Here is a 27,187-nt window from a genome sequence, read left to right as displayed (position 1 = left end):
TGTAATCTCTTTATTTAAGGTAGTATGTTGACTTTTTGTTCTATAGTGGTCACTTAAGACTTGTATATAAATACTCTGTAAATCAATAATACTAAGTAAGCTTTTCTCTATTCTCTTCATGCATCTAATAGTTCTTTTGGAACTGGTATGACCCCCAAACTGATCTTATTTTGGAACTGGTTTAACCCCTAGCTGCTCATTGTTTCAGAATTTTGGTATTGAAAACCAAAGAGATTTTGTGGCAGATATTTAGTCTTTTTAACATCATCTTATCCTGAGTTTTTTTATGTAACTTGCAGGTTTCTAAAGTAGTTTTGTCTTGTGTACTGCTAGGAATGAAAGATCTTTATCATCTTCTAAAGCATGAGTTTCTCCCCTTGGATTTGTCTCTAAAAGTTCAGCCCTTGTTGAACAAAAATTTCTAAGTTTGGTGGAAAACTTGCTTCAGCTGCAATTGTCAAAGTATAGTCCTGCCTTGGAAAAGCTAGCAACTCTGAGGTTGCTACAGCAGGTGCTCCATTTGTAATATTTTGCATCTCTACCAACTGTATTTTGCAAGTGTACCATAGTACATTATGCCATAGCTGCCTTTAGTGTCATTGATATCCTACTTTTGACATCGCAGGCTTCCCAAGTTACAATGGCTATTGAGAGTTTTTCCCAAGTGATTCCATTTTTTGTTTTTTCCACTGTGGAAAAGATCTCTGTAGATGCTGTGAAACATAGGTTTACAAATATGAAGGTTGACCATATGAATGGTGCTGTTTTGTTTAAAATTCTGGTAAGCTCTCATGTCTGGCATCTACGTGTTATGTACTTATGTCCATTAGTTTTTCGTAATTGTAACTAACTAACTAACGTACAATAAACTATCTCATTCTTGCTGCTCATGTTTTAATTCAACATGTTTTAGTTGAGTTGTAACTCCGTAAGTGTAATGAATAATATGGATTATTTAAATACAAAAATCTTTATATGATTAATGTGGAAAGTAAATTATTAAAATATTGTGTTCTGCTAATAATAAAAAATATTTGTAAAATTTGGGTGTAAAAAAAAGATATGACTATTACACAGAGGGTAAGTTTGAGAAAACTTCTTTGTAGACGATGTTCTTTGTGCTCCTTTTGTACTTTTGCAAAGAATCATTGATAAAAAACTTTAGGCCTTCTGGTGAAGTTGTTCTTGAAGCTGCCACATAGAGTTTTCCGTGACTAAAAACAGGATTCGGTAGGTATACTCCCACATATGAAAGTGACTGTCCTTGACTCTTGTTTATTGTCATTACATAGCAAGGCTTTAAAGGGTATTGTCTTCTTTTCAATATAAGTGGCAGTTTGTGGTCTGTTGATGTCATTACAATTCTAGGTATTACAACTTTGTTTTCCTGTTTAGACCCAGTTATGATCTTTCCTTCAATCACAAACTTCCCAAGATGCGTAATAATAAGGCGAGTTCCATTGCATAGCCCTTGTGGTGGGTTTATGTTTCTGAGAAGCATGACCGGCATTCCTTCTTTCAACTTTAGCTCATGGTGGGGTAAGCCCAGTAACTTTAGGCTGTTTAAATACTCTATAGGGTATGCATCAAATTGTTGGTCACATTCTGTTGAGGATAAGCATATTTCATCACAACTTTTGTAGGTTTTTTCTTCTATGGGTAAGAGACCCATCATGTAGTCATTTATGCTATCAGTAGTATCATTTAGGGGTGTTAGTATAGCCCTCTCCCTCAAGTAGTTGGCATCACTTTTTCTTTGTTCAAAATCTTGGTAAATGGTCTCCACGACCATTTTCAGATCAGAGATATCCACATTTTCCATATGCTCACTTGGTATTTCAATCCATGTTCCTTCGGCTTCATGATCTTCATTTTGTGTTTCAAGCCTTCCATCTCCCATAGCTAGCAGCCATTCATTGAACCTCTTATTTTTAAAGTAGTTCTCTGTTTCGATGTCCCCTTCCCGTACCCTCATGCTTTGTTTTAGTATAAACACATTGCAATCTTTCCATATGTGGGATCTATTAATCGAAGCCTGGACAATTTCTTGTCTGCCTCCCTTTGGCACGATGGGGAGTACTTGTCGGAAGTCTCCTCCAAGTAATACCACCTTGCCACCAAATAACTTAGATGCTGCGTTTGGGTTCTTGTACCCTGCAATGTCCCTCATAGTGCGATCAAGTGCTTCAAATGCAAACCTGTGGTCCATTGGTGCTTCGTCCCATATAATCAATGATGTTTGCTGTAGTAGTTCTGCTAGTTGTGTTTTGCGACTGATATTACATGTTGAATTCTCTAGTAGGTCAATCGGTATCTCAAACCTGCTGTGTGCTGTTCTTCCTCCAGGTAATAGTAGGGCCGCAATACCTGATTTGCAGTTTGAAGAGAAGTGACAGGTAAATAATTTCTTTTACTGTTTTTTGTTATATAACCTAGATTTCATATCGTAAAGATGTGACTAATTTTACTGTTCTTTTTTAATTTGAATTTAATATCAGGTAGCATTTGAATAACATTTTAAAAGATTAATGCCTTACCTGATGACGCAACATTTAGAACAAATTTCTTTTCTGCACGAAGCCTTGCTGATATGGTGCAGTATAGGAAAGTCTTTTCGGTCCCTCTGTGGCCATATACAAAAAATATTTCCCCTGTTTCGTTCTGTACAGCCTGCACAACTCTGTCAAAAACAACCAATTGCTCTTTGTTCAGTTTTGTTACTCTGCTTGACCACTCTTCTTGTTGTTGCTTGGTGTCATATAGTCTTTCTTCTGCTATTAGCTTGTTTTCCATGCACTCTGCTTCAGTGAAGTCGGGTTGTGGCATATCTTTGAAATCAGCTAATGACTTTCCGAATTTCACAAGGATTCTATCAATCTCCAGTAGGGTGAATGTCTTTATTTGATCTTCTGTTAGTATTAGTTCTGGATGTTTGAATAATCGCCTTTTCTTTTGTAGTATGTCATCTGAGAGGGCCTTAAAGCTACTTTCCCAAAGGCTGAATATGTTAGTCACTTCGCACAATAGAAGTAGTGTGACAAATAGTTCTCGTAGTTGCGATGGCATTGCCCACTGGTTGGCCACTTGTATAGCGTCGTGCCATTCTTTGTCATTGCTAAGTAGTCCCAAAACGTAGCACGCTTCTTTGTAGGTAGGATGCAAGTAGCCATCGATTGTCCTTATTTCTTGAAAAGATTTAGGACCCTTGACAATGTTGAGTAGTGGACGAAGGTAGTACCTCTCTCCTGCTGTTGGGTGTACATATGTTATTCTTCCAATGGTTTTTCCATGATGTCGTTTCTCCCAAGATTTTTTCTTTTTTGTATTTCCAAGCTCATCAACTACATCAACGGTAGTCCATACTTAGTCTGTAAGGAAATCTGCATATGTCAAGGATCTTGCATCTTCATCAATTGCATTGGTTTTCATCCATTCCGTGAGCATAGTCTCATTGGCTTCTTCATTGTTCATGAGCATGCTTAAATTCTCATTGTCTTGAATAACAACCGTCTGTTCTCCTTCCAAGTGTACAGGCAGACGTATGACCGACGGACTTCTTTCGTGGATATCAAATTCAAAAATTCTCCATGCGGCCTCACATGCTGAGATATACCTATAATCAAGGTATGATTTTATCTCATTTGTTTGGTCGTCACTAATTATCATGGTTGTCCTGTCTGGTCCTTTGCATATATATTTAAACAGGTACTTGATAACACGTGTGGTATTTGACAGGGTAAAGTCGTATCCCCTAATAAAAAATAATTACCTAAGTCCTCTAGCTAAAGTAGATAGGGAAGTAGGGTCGATCTCCACAGGGAAACAAGTCTTTTTACTCCTAATTAATTATTATAATCTAAATTATTTAAGTAACCAATATTTATAATTGAGTATGAAACTAAACTACAAAGAATAGGAATAGGGAGAAACAATATATAAAAGGATCTAGGGCATAGGTTCACCAATAAATAATACTCCAGGGTAAAACATAGTAATCAATCATTGACATTGCATAAATAACATGATTAACAGGCTCTCGCAATTTATTAATCAACATAGATCTAACAGGCTCTCGCAATTTACTAGATCTAAGTTCTTATTGAAAATAGCCTTTAATATCAAATTAACATCTGCTCGATTCATCAATTTAATATTGCTATACTTTTACAAGCCGCAATTATAAAACGTTAAAACAATTCAATAAGAAATTATCATGCAATACCAATAATCAATAATAGTCAATCATCAATGCATTAATTAACCAGATTGTAAAGGGCTTTCGCTACGTATTACAATCACACAATTAATCTACCGGCATTAAATCCCATCTCTCGAATCTCGACTTAACCATTTATATATTAATCTGCCTATTGAAACTAGACCTAAACATTAATTCTCATCTCTCGAATCTTGAATCAATATTGTCAAACTCATGCATAAAAGATAGGCCTAATCTAGTCACAGAGCATTAAATCAATCAATAGGAAATTAATCTAGCATTGATAATTAACAACAACAATTTACCCCTTCATATTATTTATTAGATCCCCATAAACCCTAGAAATTAAACTACTCACACATATTAAAAACTAAACTAATCAAAGTAATAAAATAAATCATGATGAAAGGAATAAAATAAACAACTCAGATTAAGGGAAGAGAAATCGTTACCAAAATAAATATGGAATTAAGAGTAGAATTAAGAACAAAGGTTTAAGAGAAAAGAAATCTAAGATAATAATTAAGAGAGTAAAGAAAAGTGAAAAGAGAATAAGAAGAGATCCTAAAATCGTATTACGAAGGAGTATTTATACTCCGTAAAAAAAAATCCTAAACTAAAACAAATTAAAACGACGTTAATCGTTTCCTAAGAAATACACGCGCCCGATCGAGCGAGGCACCGCCCGATCGGGCGCGCCTTTTTGCTCCCTAATACCAATCTCGCGCCCGGCCAGGCGCGTCACCGGGCGCCAGCCTAAGCTTCTCCCGCTCGGCCGGGCGCGCCTCCGGGCGCCAGCCTCTTTGGCCGGGCGGCTCATTTGGGCCACTATTTGGACTTCGATTGGGCTCCAATTCTTCGGGCCAATCTGGGTTTCCTCTTTGGGTCTTGAATACTCGGTCCAAATGCCCCGATATCACCTATACCGAGCCCTGGGCTATAAACTCTGGTCGTGCTTCTCCAATGCTCGTGATTGCTCCAAAATATCTCGGGAAAAATACTCCAAAAGCATAAATCCCTGCAAAAGTCAACCAAATCTACGAAAACACTAGAAAACACCAATTAGTAATAAAAGTGGCTCTAAAGAGCCAAAAACACTACTAATTACGACCAAGGGACGGGGGTAAAATACTATATAAAATAGACACATCAAACTCCCCTAAGCCAAACCTTTGCTTGTCCCTAAGCAAAGATCTCATCAATGAATCTATAAATATGCTTCACCCCAAAAGTAAAAATCAAGCACGAACGATCCAGGATAAATCAAATAAACACGCTTCAGAGTCAACCAATCAAATCCATCCAATTACCTTTCTTCCCTAACAATTGTCAAACAGAGCAAACCACAAGAGCATATAGAATTCAAGACTAGTGCTCACACACTCAACTCTCATTTTTGTGGCGAGTAAAAGATGTACTCGATCGCTCTCCATCCAACCCCTTTATGTGAACAATGCCCTCCCAACTCACACTCTCGTGTGTATAAAACAATGAACGCTCAATCCTACTAGTCGACTCGAAATATGCCAAATCATAACTTGCATTGATAAACAACACTTTCACATTCATACAATTCTATGCACAAAGGTCAGAAGGTCTTTAAAGATTGTAATGTAAGGCTAGGGTAAAGGGTAAGATAAATTTGGGAATAAGTGAGAGAAAAGCCATGTTTAAAGGAGCCATATCCTAATAAAACCCATGATCAAAATAAATAGTGATCATACATCTCCTACATAACCAACTCTAACATCAACCAATATAATCCACTCATAATAAATAAACCCAACACTTACAATTTCACTCATAAGATATAATAATGGAGTAATAGAGTGAATAAACAAACTTATTTTCCAAACTTGAATTTTTTTCCTATTGAAGCTCTTATTTTTTTTTTCTTTTGATCAACCTCCAACTAGAACATTTGAACACTTTTTTTTTTCTTTCGAAGTTCACTTATTTTTTTCACATTTTTTCTTTGAACTTCTCTTTTTTCATAATATCATGCTTTATTTTTTTCAAGAAAATATAACTCTCAAACTCATCAAAAATAAACATGAATAACAACAAAACAACTTCTCAAATCCCACCCAAATTGTACAAATAATAAGCACACTACAAACTCCCTCACCTCACTCACTAATAGCTCCCCCAAGCCAAGCTTGGGACTAGTAACCAATGGGGCAAAATAGGCTTGTAATGCGGCTAATAAACAACAAAAAGGTCAAGGCAACAACATGGGTAGCAAGAAGGGAACAAATGTATCTACAATCATCTGGAGGCTACCTAAAAGAACAAATGTCTTCGTCCTCCACAATGTGCATAATAATGAATCATATAAACATTACTTATAGTTGCAAACCAATACTCAAATTCATTGACATACAAGGAAATATGGAACTATCACACATTCCTTACCAAATCAACTAGTCAAGCACTATATTCACAAGTAGTTGGACAAAATTGACGCATGTAAAGGTTTCAGGGCAATCAAACATCAAATCAAGATCAACTAATCCACAATGCCTATCATCAAATACCAAGAATCAAAACAATTTTCTCAAGTAAGGGGCACAGGGAAGTATAATTTATAATTCATTAGAACGTATTTTTGGATTTTTTTATTTTTCAATTTTTTTGTATTTTTATATATAAAAGAAAGCAATAAAACTAACCTAGAAAGCAAGAAATCTAACCTAAGAAAACACACCAAAAATAAAAGGAAAGAGAAAAAGAAAAATACCAAACCAAAATCTCCCCCAAGCCAAAATCAGACAATGTCCTCATTGGCTCGGAAACTAGCCCAGCATAGCTAGTCCTCATCATCCTCATCCATCGAGCCGAAACCCGCACCTCCACTGCCACCTGCACCACCTGCACCAGAAGAGCTACCACCAAAATAATCAGCGTGAAAACTCCCCCCCGGTCCCCCGAAAGGAATGTCCTGCCCGTATCCGAAGAAAGAAGAATAGTCAGTGTAAATACCACGGGCAGTGGGATCCCTATCGTATCCCTGGGGTGGAGGCTGAAACCAGTCAGGGTGAATAGCGTCGTCGGGAATGTTGCCCCGACGAGCATAATCATCGTACATAGGGTAGAGAGCTCTACCCTGGTTCCTCTTTAGGTACCCTAACCTCTGGTCTAAGGAGCCTACCATCCTCCTAAGGTCAGTATGTGAATGCTCTATACGTCCTAGGGCCTGACCTATTGTAACACCCCGTAATTTTGAACCAAGGTTTTACGAGCATTATTCACTAATACTTTGATTTCTATTCAAATTTCGAATTTCTAATTAGTTATTATTAATATTTTGATATTATTGTTAATAATACTATTAATAATAAGGTTATTATATATACACGTTAATAACTGATTCATATTTTGTCTTTTCTTCCTGATTTCTGTTACATTATAAACTTTATATGTTATTTTGCATCATGATTAATTTATGATTATTGATTATTATTGTTCTTATTATAATTATTTTTGGTTATTGTTGATTATAATATCAATTATTATTATTATTATTATTATTATTAATAGTGTTATTATATGTGTATTTTATTTGCTTCTTATTCCATGTCTTCTCCTCGATTTATTTTTTTCGGGCCAACTAGAATTAGCTCGGGATAGAACTCAGACTAGTAATTAACCGTCTAATTAGGCTTGTATAACCTTGTTTATTTGCTCTCCTTAAGCGCATGATAGTTTTTGGTAAATACTCCTAAACTAGTCCAATTGACATCCTTAATTTAAGGCTTTACTTTGTAATCACAAGTGTTGCTTAAGGCCCATCTTCTCTTCTTTCTCACGGTTATTCAAGGGCTTGTTGCTTCTTATTTTTCCACCCTAGTAACCCCCCCAATTACACCCTCAATTAATCTCATTCAATTACCAATCAATTGCTGTCCAAAAACACTTGATATTCCCTAGCCAACTTTTTTTTTTGTTACCCAAAGCAAGGCTTGTTGAACGTGATTTTTGCTTCACTTTCACAACAATTTTCCTTATTAGATTCCCTCAAAATTTCATGTATTCATCAAGGGTTTTCGTGGGTATATTGCTGTTGTTTTTCCCCTCAAGTTCGAGCACCCAATTGTCCTTAAGAACACCAAGGAACACAGGGTAAATAGAGCTTTGTTTGGACGTTTTGGTGGGCAATCCTTACTGCACCTTAATCTGATTTTTATTGCCTTCACTTAAGAGGTAACTAGAACTATTCCAAGCTTTAGAAATCATGGCTAGGATAGGTTGAGGCTAGGTGCAAATTAGAGTTGAATAGATTAGAGGTTCGTTGTAATTCAAGGTGCTAGAATTAGTATATTGGTCGTTGTTCTGTGCGTGAGAAATGAGGGCTTCTTATTCATTTTTATTGCTGGTTTTTATGCTTGATAATCATGCCTAGAAGTAGTATATATATTAAGGTTTGGTTCCATAAATTATTGTTGTGTTTTAGTGGTTTTAAAGCATGTTATACACCCTAATGCTCATCGAAATTGCTGCTGTAATTGTTGTCGTGCTGTTGTGGGTTTACAGCTCTATTTTTCCTAGTTTTTGGTTGATTTAGTACCTATGTTTGTGTAGCATCGTGTTAGTTATATTCCTAAATGGTTTACTCATGTTTCAATAGAAGATATGTCTTGAATTTAAGCACTAGAGTCCTCAAATTGCTGCTGCTATAATCAATGAAGTTACCATGTACTTCTACAGCCCTTAAGCATGGTATTTACTTGTTTTATAGGCCTTTATTGTTTATTTATAATTAGGCATCATGTTAGGATTATCTCCAAGTAAAATTATCATGTTTTGGGGTATGCTTTGATGTGATTATATGCCTAAAACTAAGCAAGGTGTTGCTGCCAGGTTAGTTTGTGAGCTGCGTGAATTGAGTGGTTTTAAGTGATGTATTGCATAATATTTATGCCTAATCTTGTGTCTATTCTGATCTATGGTGTTTTTAGAATGTGTATGATAATGGGCTAAGGTTAATTGTGAGTTTAAGGTTGGTTTTGGGTGAATTTGTTTTACAATGTGCTGCTGTAGTTCTAATTAGGGGCTGCTACTTTGTCATGTTGTTTTTACCCTGTTAAAGTCATGAATTTAAGCCTATATTGTATGTATATATTGCCTGATATGTGGATTAATATGTCATGGTTTTATTTTATCATTTTGGTATGTTTTGGGTGTGTTTATGAAGCGTTTAATACGTTGTGTAGTGTCTACCATTTTTGGGTGTTAAGTGAATTGTCGACGTCGTTGTGCTTTAAAGTAGAATAACACTGTTTTTAGCACCGCTTCGCCAAGGGTTGTGTACGGAGTGTATTGTCATATTTTGTTATAATTATCTTTGTACCCAAATCCAGACAATAAGAGTGACGCCTTGTTATGATATATAAATGATTTTTGTACACTTTGAAGAATTTTGAAGTTAAACTCTTTTGAAGGATTTTTGTTGAAATTTGGTCTTAGAAGTAAAGACCTGCAGTATTTTAAGTTGGGGTTGATGATCCCTAAATGTGTTTGGATAATTTTGAAGAATTATTTTTACTGTTTTATTTGATTCGTGAGTGTAAGACAACCATTGGGCTGCGGAATTCAATGGTTGGAACATGCCAACATCTTGGGCTGCGGAATTCGAGATGTAATTTTCTAGGTTAATTGTTGTCGTCCGGAACTACTCGGGCTGCGGAATTCGAGTAGGAAAACTGGGAGTTTGGCCATTCTCAGACGCAGACGGCTGCGGAATCGTCTGTAGGTTCGCCCTGACAAACCTTTGATGGTGGGCTGCGGAATTCACCGGCGTTCATATTTTATATGCTTACCTCACTATGGATCAGTTTTCGAAAAGTTAAAATTCTCTATTTTAATATTATTACGCTTTTGAGAAGGTCTTCCTAAGTCAAGTCAAGAATTTTCTAGACCTCTTTAAAGAACCTTTATAAGTGTTAATTATTGTTTTTATGAGTTTATTGCTTATGCTTTGGGTGCTATTTATTCTTACTCCGTAATCATGTGGTAATATAATTACTTTGTTCAATATACATGTTTATTTTGTTTTGTATTGTAATCAGGTTGCATGTGTTGACTTGGATTCCTATCTATGTATCTTATCATGTTTATCTTGTCTATATTATGAAGTTGTTGCTTGACATGTATATATGTTGTATTAATTGTATGTATGCTTCTATGCTTTACTCTATGCTTAGCTTTGTGTTTCTACAAGTTTTGGGAGAACTGCTAGTTACTCCCCACTGATTGTGGAACCTAAATGTTATTTGCAGGTGAAGAGTAGCGTTTGTTGAGTCTGGGCTGAGAGCATAGTGTTTTGGTTGTTCCCAAGGAGTTTTATCGACTATCTTTTGATGTCTTTACTTCTCTTTATGAGATAGCCGAATTTGAGGTTGTTCTGCCTCGTTGGAAGTCTTATTTGATCATTTGGGATTTCTTTCTCTTCATTATTTCTATTTTAGTTATTTATTTATTTTGTTTAGTTTTTAGTAACCCTTAGAGTGACATTCCGTTTTAACGTTATTTCCGCTAACGTCTCGCCTTCTATTTTAGATGGGGTTTTACACCTATACTCTGAAGATCCCAAACCGGGTCAAAGTCAACATGAGGGACGGAATGGGACATACGAGGTGGAGAGAAAGCCACCTCGGGCTGAGGCTGGGGTGGTGGTACTGGTGGTGGTGGTGCCTGCCCCCTAGAGTTGGCAACTAAAGCATCATAAGTGTAAGAAAGTTGCCCTGGGGGAAAGGCGGTCAAGTCAGGACTTGGTAGGGGAAAAATGGGTAAAGGTTGCTCTTTCCCAGTTCAAATACACCAAAAGGGTGTCTGCTCGCTATCCGGTCTAATCCACCCCACATCCTCAAAATACCTAGCAGTCATGTAGGTATCTGGTCCACAGTTGGTCAGCTGGTGGGGTCCGTCGACTATAAACCGGCCTTTTTCACCGCTATTCGAGTGATAAGGCCACCTAAACGGATAGGGGACTTGGAAGTGGTGCTGGCTGTGGCATGCCTACTCAAATGGTGAACTATAAACCTGCCTATGTTCAATTTCCCGAACCCGTACACATAATGTCCTATAACAGCTAGTTCGTTAGTTTGAGCGTTATGAGGCTCGACCCTACCTAAAAAACACAAACCCGCAAATCTTTGCCAGATTTTTGGGACAGGGTGGTGAATAGGTTTGGTACTAGCATGTTGGGGGTCGGGGGCAGGTAAACCAGTCAAAGCATAATATAAGTCACCCATTTTATAGTCTGCATGCCACTGGTGAGATAATTCAGAATTTAATTCAAAAGTTTTACAAAATTCAACAAAAGTTAAACTAATATTTCTATTATTTAACCTGAAAAATAAATTAGGCCCATTCCTACTACTAACAACATGAAAAGTGGACAGGAATTCACAGGTAAGTTCTCGGTATGTAGGACAGGAATTCACAGGTAAGTTCTCGGTATGTATCTACAAAATTCAACAAAAGTTAAACTAATATTTCTATTATTTAACCTGAAAAATAAATTAGGCCCATTCCTACTACTAACAACATGAAAAGGGGACAGGAATTCACAAGTAAGTTCTCGGTATGTAAGATAGTGCATGTCAACAAATTTTCTCATGCCAATATCATTCAAAAATCGTTTAACAAAATCATACAAACCAAATGATTCTAAGGTAGGGCGATGTAACCACCAAGAAGGAATTACCTCACGATCGACCAAATGCTCTAGCCGTTCCTTTTGTTCCCGGCTCACAATCCGGATCGTCGGCCAATACGGGAGTTGCAAGTCCGGGTCGTATTCCTCCCTCGAACTGGAGCTCCTACCAAAAATGGACCTAGCCCTCTTTGAAGCCATGTTGAAGAAATGGGTTTGAAAATTTATTGAATTAAAACAGAAAAAAAAATTTATATGAAAGTGAAGAGGATGAAGAGAGGATCACAAATATGTAAAGAGTTTTGAATTTGGGTAAGAAATGGAGGAGAAATCTTAGAGAGAAGGTAGAGAAAATTTTAGTTTTAGAGAGAGAAAGTTATGGAGAAAGAAGAAATAATGAGAAATGGTGAAGAAAGAAGATGGGAAAAATCCCATATAAGGCTCGCGCCCGGTCGGGTCCTAGCTCCGGGCGCCAGCCTAAGCTTCTCCTGCCCGGCAGGGCGCGCCTCCGGGCGCCAGCCTCTTTGGCCGGGCGGCTCATTTGGGCCACTATTTGGACTTCGATTGGGCTCCAATTCTTCGGGCCAATCTGGGTTTCCTCTTTGGGTCTTGAATACTCGGTCCAAATGCCCCGATATCACCTATACCGAGCCCTGGGCTATAAACTCTGGTCGTGCTTCTCCAATGCTCGTGATTGCTCCAAAATATCTCGGGAAAAATACTCTAAAAGCATAAATCCCTGCAAAAGTCAACCAAATCTACGAAAACTCTAGAAAACACCAATTAGTAATAAAAGTGGCTCTAAAGAGCCAAAAACACTACTAATTACGACCAAGGGACGGGGGTAAAATACTATATAAAATATACACATCAGTATTGCACCATTCCACATTAATATGAGCATCAAACATTAGTAGTAGGCCTTCATTGTATGGAACTATTGATCTGTTATCCATTAGATGATCACCCTTTTTAATGAACCTGCGAGTTTTATATTGGGATTAGAGTATGAAGCAATTTATGGCATTTTTAAGTTTTTGTTGTAAAATAATTTACTACCTTTCGTCGTCCCTTCTTCTGTATACGGGGTGACCATTATTATCTAAAATAGTTTCTTGATTGAATTGCTTTGGATAGTTTTTGCTGCACTTCTTATCCACCATGCATGGGCAATTTGGATTGGAATTTCCGCATGGACCACGGACCATGTAACGTGTAACGGCCTCATATAATTCTGGTTTCGATTCTTTGTCTGGGATCTCTGCTTGTATGATTGTGTCTATGAATTGTGGAGTGTGTGGTAATTCTTCTTCCTTTATCCATAAAAGTATATGAGCATGAGGTAGCCCCCTCTTTTGAAATTCCACAGTGCATACATCTGTATTTTAGCCATACATTACTAAAAGTTAGTTATAGGATTTTTTTTGTTAATAAAAAGTTAATTTTTTTTTTACTTTTAATTGAACTGCTCATCATGGGTTCATCATAAATTATTATAGTTTGCTTATATCTAAAAAGTAAACCGTAGAAAACTATAAAAGTAAATTAAGGAAACAAAATGAATTATCTGTGAAGTGTGTGTATGACCTGGTACGCATTCATTACTTTGCAAATTCTTTTGTAAATTACTTTACCTGCCACATCAGTCCCAAAGTAATGGTCTTCTTTAAGACACTTCATGAGCTGTTTTAGTTTGAGCTTGAATACTCTTGCCATGATATCTGGTCGATCTTCTGGCTTTTGTCCTTCAATATGACTCAACATTGCTTGTACTTCTGGCCACTTTGTGTTTGCTGTAAATGTGATGAATAGATGTGGGCTTCCATATCGTCTACAGATTGCCATAGCATCTTGATAGTTTTGGTACATGTATCTTGGTCCTCCCGTGAATGATGCGGGTAGGATAATTCTTTTTCCCACTGCTGCCCCATTCATGTCTCCTTGTACTACAGCATCTCGTATGTTGTTGTATATTTCGCACCTAAATTGTTGTTGGTTGTTTCGGATAAATGACAGCCTTTCTTCTTCAATCGCGCAATAGCAGTCTACTATAAATTGTAAAAGTAACCGACCTGCAGCAAGATATAAGGAATTATGTTTAAATATGAATTTATTGTCATATAAGTAAACGAATTCTTGTATCTTTTTTGGAGGTTTGTATATGTGTTATATAAGTAAAAACGTGCATATTAATTTGAATAAGATAAGTAGTTAACCTGCTCGTAGTAGAGTTTGAGCTTCTGTTTTTCTTGTTTGCAACCTGTATGCGTAAAACTCTCTCATGGTCACACATTCCCTTTTGCCTTTTCCTGATCCTTTTTTCTTAGCATATACTATCCCAAGATGGAAACTATCTTCTCCATATGGGAATAGCAGAGGATATTGTAAAGCCATGAAGCTTGGGTGTAATTCACTTATTCTTTGTAATCCTTTTGATTTGTGCTCAATTATTATATCCCTTCCATATGTGTTATGTCCAATATCTCCTACTATAAGTGCAGCTATCTCAGATGATGTTGGCATATTGTATGTTTTTTTTTTGTTGTCCCTTGTACCAAGTAGCCTTATGGTCCACTTTTCTCCCATATTTTGTCTTATTCTTTGTTGTGTCATTCTAAAGGTTTGTGCTAGGGGATTTACTTTGTCAAGCATTGCTTTCAATTTGGAGAGTAATTCAAAATTCAATTTTGGGCTGTTTTCATTCTTTTGAACAACATCTGTTCTTAAATTGATTTCTAATGCACCATCATATATATATAGCTGGGAAATGATGGTTGTTTATCATCCACCGGCAGAAGAGACCCTATGCGATGATGATTCTGTCCACTTACTCTAAAAATATATGGCCCTGCTGTTGTGTTTACTGAATTATCAACCTTAGCGCCCATTGACGTAAATGCAAAACATGAATTGTATATACGAATAAGTTGTCTGAAGACTGATGCGCATTTGTCTCCCATGTAATTCAACAATTCTGCCAGCAACCTGGGTGGTTCTTTGAATTTGGGTAATTTTACTTTCCCCTCTTGACAACATAGGTTGAAGATTGTCCTGTTCTTTGTGCTTCTCTTCTTAACTCTCTCTTCGTACCACATTAATGCACCACACTCTGGACATTTGTATTCAGGTAAGCCTAAGCTTATATACTTGTAGCTTTCATTATAAGTTCCTGTACATTAAAGTAATTCATGCTTAGATAATGATAGTGATTTAAAGAAAGTGCAAGGTAAGTTGGTAAGTTTTATGATACCTACTGAAGTTGTTTCGAATTGAATTTGTTCATTCTCTTCGTTATTAAATAATCGCCTTCTTTTGTCTTTATGCAAATCTGCACATACAATTCAAAGATGAGTAAAGTGTTAGCAATTGACAAAATATTGTAAATTTATTTATTGCAGGTTTTGGGTGTTCTAATAGTTCTTATGGACTATGGCTAGATTGCCCTTCTTATGTTCAATGACCATCTATGAGCTCGTAAAGCTGATTAACCCTCTCTCAAAGTTGACATGGTATGAATGCCCTAACAGAGTCACAGCTTTCTTTGTAGTTATTTTGTACCTTTCTAAGCTCCATGATGTTGTTTGAACCTTCACTCTATATATTCAGAATGTATTGTCTAACAGTTGATTTGATTCAAGTTTGTTTGGTGAATTTATTCAGCAATGGAGAAATTGGGAGGTTGTATGGTTGAAGTATTTTCGATATGGATAGAACCGTACTACATTGATGATTTTATATATTTATCATGACGAATTATTCTGTTACATGTAGCTTCATAATGTCGAAAATACTCCACAAGATTTGGGAACTACTTTCTGGTGCACCAAAAGGAGAAGCAGCTAATCTAGGTACTTGGTATATATTATTAAAACAAAGGGACATTCCTAATTATGTCCGTTTTCAATTGTTGCATTAATTTAAGCCAATATAACTGAAACAGGAACATGAATACAGTAGTTGTTCACATGAATTGCAATGAACAGTTCCTAAGTTCTAGATTTATAGTACTCTGGATTAATGGTTCATGTATAGATATATTTTCAGTGTTTTCCCTCTAATCTTGTAACATTATGAACGGAGGGAGTACTTCCTCTTTTTTTATTTACTTTATAACACACCACTTAACAAAAAATTTAAAAAATATTCTTTGGTCTATAATACGGGCTTACATCTAGAGCATATATTGTTTCATAAAGAGCGTATAATTCTTGTATTACATACGATTTCATGATTCAACTTTTTGTTAATGGTAATCAAATTACATCACTATCAAGTCACAGTAGATTGATATGTTGATTAATTTTATTAGAAAGAGCAAGTTATGTTTTATATTAATTACCTGGTCCTATATGCAGTTGTCTTCGTGCTTTTTTCTCATTGAGTATCAATCGTCTCCTTTTCCTTCTTTCTCTTTGCAAAGCTTTTTTAATGAAATCTTGGTTCATGGTATCTTTTAGAATAGATTCACTGTACGATGATTGTGTTCTTTCTTGAGTTGCATATTTGTAATTTTTATGGGTTAAATATGTATGATAATTTTATTAAAGTTGTTTATTAGAATATAGAGTTTGAGTAATATCTTTAAAATGAAAGTAAATTTTTATCTTTTGAATTTAAGGAATTTTGTAATTAAAATTTCATCACATGAAAAGATTAAAAAAAAAAAATAAAAAAAATAACAAATATGCCATAAACATGTTTGGGCCCTATATACTATCACGTAAATGTTTATGGTAGCTTTTGGACAAAATTAAAAAGATAACTTTTAGTCATGTTAATTATTCAAATAGGTATGATAAATTTTTTTATTAAACATTGTGATTCAAATAAGTTTGATACTTATTTTATTAAAGTTGGGGTTAGGATTAGATTATAGTATTTCGGCCTTGAAACTTAAGAGTTGAGATATCAATCTCCTATACTCAAAATATGATAGTAATAATTAAACGTATAAGATCTCTTATAAAAATTAAAATCTAAGTTTGATACTTATTTTATTAAAGTTGGGTTAGGATTAGATTATAGAGTATGTTAGTAATAATAAAACGTATAAGATCTCTTATAAAAATTAAAATTGTACTACTTTGAGTATATATATGTTAGTAATAATAAAACGTATAAGATTTCTTATAAAAGTTTAAATCTAAGTTTGATACTTATTTTATTAAAGTTGGGTTAGGATTAGATAGATTATAGATTATCTTTTATTTTATTTTTTTTCACCTTTTTATCTTTTATCTTAAAATATATACTATTGTTGAACGGTCATATAAATTAAAAATGGTAACAGCCTTATTAAACTACTTTGAGTATATACAAATTGTCAAATTGTGTTTCCTTGGCGTGGCGAGGTACTTTGAGTAGGATATGGGATAACTGAAATTACTGATATCACTAACAAATGTTGCACATCAATTTTTTAATACCTCAAATTTATAATTAATAATAAAACGTATAAGATCTCTTATAAAAGTTAAATTCTAAAATATTTGAGTACATAATAATATAAAATCATATGAAGAAATTGCTAAATAGTCTAATGGCTAATTTAATAATGAAATTCTAAAATAACCAATGATTATTTAATGAAGTATACAAAAACTACATAATGGATGATAATTTCGAAGCTTGAATATCCCTTCGCACTATGAAACTTGTTATCTTGATCATGAAATTAAACCTGCAATATGATTAGATTTTTAAACAATTAATTAGTATATTATTTTTAAAATAAAGTAGCTAATTATTGAGAAAAATTAAGTAGATACCTTTGCTTTTTTAAATGTGTTGTTGCTTGAATCTTTATCATCTTTACTATCAGATTCATCATGAGACCGTTTTCCATTATCCTTACTTGTATCTTCTTCTTTATTTGTTGTAGCTTCTTTGTCGTCCTTTATATCAAATAGTTAGTATAACAATTATTTTTTGGAAAAGTTTAATAAAAATTTAATGATTTTTAAAAGTTAAAACATACCTCAAGGATAATTGTTTCAAAAATTTTCATCACAGTGAAGGTTTGTCGTGATGTTTTACGATTATAAGCAGTGATTTTAACTTTAAAAATTAATTCTTTCCCAATGATATTTTTAATTATCATTGGTATTTCTGATTCTGCGTCATTATCGCTAGCATCATCTTTGTTATTAGCCTACAAAGTGACAATAAAATACGCAATATAATCAATATTTTGAATGATTATTAAAATATATAATTGTATTTTATTAAATTTTTTGTAAGTAATTTTAAAAAAGGATAACCTTTTCATATATATGAGCTTCAAAAACAGCACTCGCATCTTGACCAATTAACTTCTTGGCTTCTTCATCAAATATAACAAATATGGTCAACCCACTATGATCTTCAACACCAAGCTCCAAACGATACCTATAGGTCATTATTAAAAAAAAAAATCAGTAGCTAATTAAATATGATTAACATTTAAACCATAAACTATTCTTAAAATTCTAACCTTGGTATTGGACTATCAACTGATTTTTCGCAAAGGATGCATAAAAAATCCGTCAATCTTGGAGTGACGCCTTTTTTACAAACCGGACATGAGATATAATACCAACCAGTCTCACCCATGATATCAGTCACTTTAGCCTTACAGTAGAATATTAAATCCTATATTTACGAAATTATTAGAAATTATATTGTATGATATATGTTTAATTATTAAATAATGATTCAAAATAATAGAAATAGCATTTTTGATATAATACCTTTTCAACAGTTTTTTGGATGTGATTCATAAGAGTTAAGATATCAATCTTCTTGGAGATAATTTCTTCTGAGTCCGTAGAAGTACGTTGTATCTCAAGTTTTCCAATAGTACTATTTTCCGATTTTTCACTATAATAAAAAATAAAAAAAATAGATAAAAAAATATAAAAAATAAAAAAAATAAAAAAAAATAGATAAAAAAATATAAATTAATATTTTATTGTTAAAAGCAGACACTATGTACCAAAATAAGAATTTTGAAAGATAGAAATCATACTTCCAAATATCTTTTAACAACTGAACCTCTGGAACTTCTACATTTGTATAGATTTTGGTTGATGACGAAGAGGTTAGATTAAAAGTACCTACATATTAAGTAATAATAAAAAATAAAATAGCTAGAAAAATAATGAAAATGATAATTAGTAAAATAATAACCAACAATAAACTTAAATTACCATTAAACTCTTTCACCATCGTTGACGTTATTATAATAGGAAAAGGTTTAGTGAAATCAGTAAGTTGGTTTTTCTGTTTTGTATACTCAGTAAAAACATTATTCCAAAGCTTAATTTGAACTCGTTTCCCCCTAATTACGAAAAATAATATTAGATACACATAAAATAAATATACGTAAGAAGAATTATTTAAAAGTAATAATAATAATAAAAAACATACATACCATTTATCTTCTATTTCGATAGAATCATCGATTTCGTTTACAACCATACCTACTATGTCTAATATAAAAATACAACACTGAAATATTAGAAAAAATAAAATTGATATAAAACAATCTATACATTTAGATAAAATAAACCAATATATTTACCGGGAAGTGAATAATTGTTGCGAAATTGATCCAAAGAATGTAATTGTATAAAATCAAATCTATGCATTGGAATTTTTCCATCATCCCCAATAGCTCGGACAACAGTGTTTTGAAAAATTGAATCATTGTTTTATTGTCACTGACAATGCGATATTGCTTCTTATTTGGTATGACTGAAAAGTATCTAATGGTGTAAACTTTTCCTTCAATCAATTTCGGACGAAAGGGTTGAACAAAGTTGGATTTGATTGAGGCGTGAATGTAATCACCCTGTTATTAAATATAAGAAATTAAGTTAATTAGTTATAATAAAAACTAAAGAGGTTCAATTCAAAATTTAATAGAGGTAATATTTTATAAGAAATACCTCCTCGTCCAATAGGACCATATCCAAACTTATTAAGCTATCTTGTTTGCGAAAATTCAGTATGTCAAACAGGCGAGAAACACATACTTTGATTTTCCAATCATTTTTGCTTGAATTTATCTCTAATTAAATTTGATCTGTTTGTAAAAACAAAAATCTCAAAATAAACACAATGTACATAACAAATACAAAAATATTTTTTTTTTTTTAAAGAGCAAAGAATTACCCAGCCATTGATGATCTACAACTGACACAATTACTAACACAAACTTTAATTGATTTGGTTTTGTATTGATACGAAATTTTGTTGGTGATGTATGATACGTCAATTTATAATAATGTGTCAATTTATAATGGTAGGTAACAAAAATTTACCGTATAATGGTAGATATGTTTTAAGATATGGTTATAATTATTTTTAAGTTATTTTATTGGGTTATTGTTAAAATAAATTTTATCTTATATTGATAGTTATGATTATCAAATCCTAATATTGAAAATAATATTGTATTGTATGATATTATTTAATTATTAATACCCGAATAAAGTGTTCTTCCGTATTTCAGTTCATTTTTATCACGAATTAGTGGGGTATGGATGTATGGTGATGAAAATTGTTACAGTAAGCATGATACAAGGAAAATACTTCCTAATATTTCTACATGAATAACGATTTGAAAAGATAAACATGATAAACTAATTTTTTTTTAATTTTAAAAGGTTGATAATTTTTTGTTTTATTTGATGAAATTTATAATCCGATTGAATTTGCTCATATTTCAGTTCATTTTTATCACGAATTAGTGGGGTATGGATGTATGGTGATGAAAATTGTTAAATTAAAGATATTTCAAAGAATTATATAACTTTATATTATCAAGCAATGATAAACGGATATCATGGCAAGAGTATTATAATTTAAATAAGATAATTATTTACATGGTATTAAATCAAAGAATTTTATAACTTTATATTATCATGCAATGGTAAACAGATATCATGGCAAGAGTATTATAATTTAAATAAGATAATTATTTACATGGCATTAAAATTGGAGATATATCGAATCTTATTCGTCACTTTTATCTAGTTGGCGAGTGAATTTTTTAATTCTAAAATGAAATAGAAATCTAATTTTTCATTGGTCCAAAATCTACCTTTGCTTACATGGCGCTCCCAATGCTCTCCAAAAATGCCTACTTTATTTATATATATTAGATTTCCAAAAACTCAATCATTTTTAAGAATTATTTGAAGTTTGTTCTATCAATTTCAGCAACAATTATTCTCAACGTTGAAGCATCAATTAGCAATCTCTTTCTCTCTCCTTTGTTATTTAATTTTCTGATTTTCTCTTTGATTAATCTTAGTTCTTGTTTAATCTTTGTTATTTGTTCTTGCATGTTTAACCCATCCTTGTTTAATCTCTCTCCTATTGATGTGTGGTTGGTGCACCCGGGTGCATGGTGCACTCGAAAAGAACATTAGGTATATTTAAAAGAACATGGGGAAGAAAAATAAGAACATTATAGATATTTATAAAGAACGCGAGCATAATATGTTCTTTAAGTTTGATTATTATGTTCTTTGAGTATGAAATATATATTCTTTACATTATAAAATATGTTTTTTAATGTAAAAAAAAAATATTAAAAAAATAAAACCCGAGTAAGCAGGAAAAAGAACATGTTCTTTAATGTATTATCATGTTCTTTTTGTAAAGACTCTATGTTCTTTGGCTAGAGATGATCAAAGTTAGACCGGCCCGACTCGATTTTGGACGGATTTTGGGCAGAAGTTTTTTGCCCCCCCAGATTGGGTCGGACTCGGCCCGTAAATTTAATTTTTTGAGTGGGTTTAGGAATGCGTTTTTATGCATTTTAGTTGATTTTTTTACTCGACCCGACCCGAAAAGCCTGCATGGCCAGACCATTTTGGGCGGGTTTGGGCACAAAAAATTTGGCCCAAAACTTGTCCCGACTCGAGAAGTGAGCTGATTTTTAACTTTGGCCCTGCCCGCCCAATGATCACCTCTATCTTTGTCAAACGTAAACATGTTCATTTTTGTCAAATATTATGTTCTTTTTCAAACACGTTCAACCACCCGAGTAACCATGATAAATAACATGTCCATTTTTTAAAGACTTTATGTTCTTTGTAATGTCATGTTCTTGTCAAACACAAACATGTTCTTTTGTCAAATATAGGTATGTTCTTTTTCAAACACTAGCATGTTTTTTTTTTGCCCATGTTCTTTAAAATATGTCTAATGTTCTTTCCGGGTACACCATGCGCATGGTGTACCCGGGTGCACTATACTATTTTCATTCTCCTATTTTAATTGAATTCATGGTAACCCTATATTCAATTGTTAGATTAATTTCTACCATGTTTAGTGAGTAGTACCTTAGTTAGGGGTTGGGTGAAAACCCAACCAAGCCATGGTTGATTGACTTGGATTTATTCATGTTTTACTTTAGATTGATATATAGTTGTTTGTGCTTGAATTGATTGTTGCATGTGTATTTTGATGGCCACTTTATGCTCATGTGTTCATCCCTCTACTTACATCGAAAGATGGGGTTTTGGAGTGAGTCCTTTCTTGTACAATAAGAATATGCTATTTTCATGATTATGGATGTTTGGTTTCATTGAGTAGAATGCTTTAGTGTGGTAATTAGGTGAGAAATCTTAATTATTTGTGCTTCATGCTAGTTCGGAACGATCGAGAGACAAACTCGAGCTAGAAACCCACTTCCTATCCTTGAGACTTAATCCTTGTCATGTTACTGCTTAATCTAGGGAGTACTTATGTTGTGACTTTGAAAGAAGATAATGTTAAGTTCCTATTCTATCTTCCATGTATGCTCATGATTTATCCTTGTTTTTTGTTGGTGTTAAATCCCGTTTTCCCTAGCATTCCTTTATATAGAAGGTAACTAATCAAAACCCGATTTGTGACCAAATTAGCTTACAACCGTTTCATACTCTTGGTGTTCTTTATCCATTCCATGTGGATACGATCCTGTACTTACCCAAGGCTTGTCTTAGGTTATTTTAGGTAGAAATATTGTTTGGTTTAGCCATTTAGGGTGATTGTCCAGGCCAACGACCGATTATTCCTCTACCAGTTTATGGGCTCAAATTAATTTGGCGGTTTTGAGTTCAAGGTGAAATGAGGAAGGTGAAAAAAGAGAGTCAGAATGGAGGAGAATTAATTACGGAGGAGAGAAGGTATGGGGAAGTTAATCTATATCTATACTTAGTATTTAAAAAAGCAAACAAAAAAAAAAACATGTGTCATCATTCTATTACACTTCCTACCTTCTTCTTAAACTCAACGTGCCACATGTCGTTTTACATTTTTTATTTTTGATTATACAATTTTTCTTAACTCTTTCATTAAACACTTCATCTTCATCTCCCCTCTTTAATTCAACCTTTTTAATTTCTCTCTTTGATTTTAGTCCCTCCATCTTCTTTCTATTAAGTCTCATTTCAATTAAAGTCCCAAAAATTTTATTTCTTTAATTATTTTTTCATTTACATATTACACTCATAATTATTTATTGGTATTTTATCACTCATCTCTCAATGCAATTTTCTATGAACACTACAAGAAAATAACCTTTTCGTAGTGATTATTTTAACCTTTAGTATCGATTGTAATTGCAACAAAAATCTTTCCCAACGAATGGTCATTCGATACAATATCCCCCGTTGCCTTAGCCTTTAGTAGTGGTTTTCAATATCGCTGGGGTTGGCCTCAATAATCGATACGAAAAACTACATCCAATCGTGGTGATTATTGTAGCGATTACAATCCCTATAAATGTTTAACTCATTTTTTTTTTAAAAAAAAAGCATGCGTATGATCTTTACAAGATTCGAACATGCAACCTCAAACTCTTAAATTAAATGTTTAACCAATAAGCTATGACATATTTTATGTATTCTTTGTCAAAGAATATTTATATATCTAGTGTTGAAAAGGCTTTTCGTATCGATTTTTAGGATTTAGTGGCGATTGTAAATGATACGATTTCTCAATATTATATAAATGTGTAAAAATAGTGTGGATATGTATTATTATGTTTTCCGTATCGATTTTATATGGGAAAACCATGACGATTGTAAAAATGATACGACATCGTTCATTATTTCACAAACATACTTGCATATTGTAGCGAATGTACAATCGCTACGAAATAATCGCTACGAAAAGAGATTTTTCTTGTAGTGGAACAAGCCGTGCATTGCACGGGCAGAAGACTAGTTAGGTGGAAAAGGTAGAAAGTGGGCCCCAATAATGTCACTTTGGGTAGTTCTAAACAATATAAAAAATAGGTAGTTGTTCACAAATGACCCTATCTTTAGGGTAGTTTTAGACAATATTTCTTTTTTTTTTAATCAAATTTACAAATCTAATCTAATATATATATATATATATATATATATATATATATATATATATATATATATATATATCGACGCGTCACACAAGTAAAGATATTATTTCGTCCAATGAAAAACTAGATTTGTATTTTATTTTAGACAATTATAATTATATAAAAATTCATCTTTTCACATTAATTTTTTTTCCTAATATTCATCCTATGAGATAATATATACAAAAACATTATTTTGACCAATGAAAAGATATCTACATTTATTTAGTATTAAAAAATAAAATGTCATATATAAACAAAAATAACGAATGTAATTTGATAGTGTAATTTCAAGTACCGGTAAAAAAAACTATGATTCAGGATTTTTAATTTATATGAAAAATAAAAAAAAATAACATTAATTATTTAGTGTGTTACCATGTGGCTATAACGTTAACACTTACCAAAAAAAAAAATATTTGAGAGTTTAATATTGTGTGCCACGTAGGTAAAATAAAAATAGTGATTTTGAATTATTTAATTTATTTATAAACAAAAAACACTTTTCACATTAAAATTTTTCTATGCTAAAATCTGACGGATAATATAACATATTTCAAAGGATTATTTTGACCAATGAAAAATAATAATTTATTTGAATTTCCCTTTTAGAATTGAAAAAAAAAAAAAAACAATTGCCACGTAAGTAAAATTAACGAAAAAAATTTGATAGCTTGATTTTATGTGTCAGGTAAAAAAAATCTATTAATTGTGATTTAGGATATAAATTATTCTATAAGAAAATATCTTTTACATTAAATAATTTTTTTCTAATATTGATGTATCATATTTATAATCTAATTATTAATTAAAAATCACCTCAATTAATAAAGTTGCATTATAAATTACATAAAATTTTATAAATTTTCTTCAATATGCAATAACAAATTAATTAAAAATTTTATACTCCGTACAAAAATTATTTTTAAAAAAATCGTGCATAGCACGGGTTTACATCTAGTTTACAGTGATTAGGGGATTGCCCGGAGGCAATTACTAGTTTTAAACCTTTTTTTTTTTCCTATATACCTTACACGGGTACATAGGGCTGAGCAAAACTACCCGAAAAATCGAAAACCCAAAAAACCGATCCGTAACCGTTTCGAAAATTAGGATACCCGATCCAATAACTAGGGGTGTCCATAATTCGGATAAAAACCAAAATCCAATCCAATCCAAACCGAATCATCAATTCAGATCGGATCCGAACTTTAAATCGGATCGGATCGGATTGAGATTTTTTGAAAATTCGGATTTTCGGATCGGATTGAATTGACCCTATTCGGATCCAATTAGAACCGAACACTGAAATTTAGATATCAACATTTATAATATGGTCTGCTGTGGTTTATAATTTGGCCTTTAAAATTTAGCCCAAATACATAAAATTTAGCCTAAATAAATTTTAGCCCAAATACATATTGTTGTGCCTGCTAGTCTGCTAATGCCTTCTGTTGGAAGTTGCTGAAGTCTTGAACAGAAGTTGCTGCTACTTATTTTGAACAAAAAGTGTTGCTACTTAATTGTTGTAATGAACTCTTAGTGTTGCCTTTTAGTTGTACTACTTATATTGAACAATTTAATTTGTCTTGATGTTAAACAATTTATGTTAATCACTTAATCATGACTACCGTTTTATGTTATCGTACTAGTTTATTAGGGCAATAGCAATAAGAGGTTTGTGGAAGCTTACACGGCACAAATGAGAGTATTTTTCTATTTTTTTTAAGGAAAAAAGTTCTAGGGCCCACTTATGAAGCTTTTGCATGCATTGTGTTGTCTCTACTTTATTTTAATACGTTCAATCATGCATCAAGGCTCAAGTTTCTCCATGCATGCATGCAAAGTATTTTCATTTATAATTCAAGTGTTGTCAATTTTTTTGTATAGAAATCTGAATAATCATAATTTATTAAAAAAAATATAAATTCATAATTTGTACACTATATATAGAAGTTGGTCCAAAATATTCATAATACCCTAGCATTTCTCCACTGTCTTACAATATTGTCCAATGCTAGTGTACAAATATTTTGTTATCTTTTTTTTAAGTAGTATCTATTTATAATGGAGGATAATTATGGAGGTTTTATAAATTTATTAAACTCCTCAAATACTCCTAATGATCCCCAAAATCCAAATAACCCACATAATTACCCACCTAATCCACCTCAAAATGACTCCCATATTACACAACCCACATCTCAAAACCCACAAAATTTCCCTCCTTATCTATATCCAAATTTCCCTCCCATATTACACAAAGGTTCGTATAAAAATTGTTTAAAAATATAGTAGCTGATTTTTAACCAAATTTAATGCAAAAAATATTTAATACATAATTAATCAATTTATTAAAATAAATAATAATTATTTTTAAATATTATTTTTCTTTACTTTTGGTTTGGATGAATTTAATGAGTTGTATTGATAGTGGGTCCCCTATATAAACCTGTAAATAGATTTATCTATTGTTGATGAAAGGTTTGTAAGGGAAGAGGTTTGTGTAATGATGACGTGTCAAGTGAACAAACCTCAAACAGGTTTGTGTTATTGTGGATGCCTCTAGACGTTATAAATCAACTTAATTTAATTCGGATTTCGGATCGGATCCAAAATAACCGAATTTTAATTCGGATTGGATTGGAAGAGTAATTCGGATCGGATTGAAAAAAATGAAAACCGAATTATAATTCGGATCAGATTGGATTTGGCCTAAATCCAAACTGAAAACCGAATGGACACCCCTACCGATAACCATAACGGTTCAGGTACCCGTTCCGATAATTTGTTATCGGGTATGGTTATGGGTATCATTTTAAAATTAACGATTACCCGATCTCATCCAATAAGCATTTTTTTTTGCCTTTTTTCCCTACTTAAATCTATTAATATAAATCTAAACATTTACTTTACTTTATAATTACTTTATAAT

The 27,187-nt window shown here is 33.0% G+C and overlaps 1 protein-coding gene and 2 long non-coding RNA genes across 3 annotated transcripts; 2 read left to right on the top strand and 1 right to left on the bottom strand.

The window, feature by feature from the left end:
- The first annotated feature begins 476 nt into the window (after nucleotides 1-476).
- Nucleotides 477-10,717, top strand: LOC145626657 (uncharacterized). Its single transcript, XR_014111045.1, has 5 exons — nucleotides 477-511; nucleotides 626-781; nucleotides 2,347-2,396; nucleotides 3,534-3,624; nucleotides 10,498-10,717. It is a non-coding gene; the product is annotated as an uncharacterized LOC145626657 (long non-coding RNA).
- A 3,540-nt stretch (nucleotides 10,718-14,257) lies between these two features.
- LOC145626656 (uncharacterized) lies at nucleotides 14,258-16,003 on the top strand. The gene is made up of 3 exons (XR_014111044.1): nucleotides 14,258-15,003; nucleotides 15,275-15,385; nucleotides 15,537-16,003. It is a non-coding gene; the product is annotated as an uncharacterized LOC145626656 (long non-coding RNA).
- A 1,547-nt stretch (nucleotides 16,004-17,550) lies between these two features.
- On the bottom strand, nucleotides 17,551-19,825 carry LOC145627625 (replication protein A 70 kDa DNA-binding subunit D-like). Its single transcript, XM_081679990.1, has 10 exons — nucleotides 19,805-19,825; nucleotides 19,582-19,707; nucleotides 19,288-19,364; nucleotides 19,064-19,194; nucleotides 18,850-18,970; nucleotides 18,605-18,734; nucleotides 18,349-18,506; nucleotides 18,137-18,263; nucleotides 17,645-17,770; nucleotides 17,551-17,556 (listed from the first exon to the last, which is right to left on the bottom strand). Exons 1-10 carry the CDS (start codon nucleotides 19,823-19,825, stop codon nucleotides 17,551-17,553), a joined length of 1,023 nt encoding a protein of 340 aa, XP_081536116.1.
- Nucleotides 19,826-27,187: the final 7,362 nt, after the last annotated feature.

The sequence above is a fragment of the Chenopodium album genome, chromosome 4 (assembly GCF_948465745.1).
Source record: "Chenopodium album chromosome 4, dcCheAlbu1.1, whole genome shotgun sequence".
Lineage (NCBI taxonomy): Eukaryota > Viridiplantae > Streptophyta > Magnoliopsida > Caryophyllales > Amaranthaceae > Chenopodium > Chenopodium album.
This window is presented reverse-complemented; position numbering and strand designations above follow the sequence as displayed.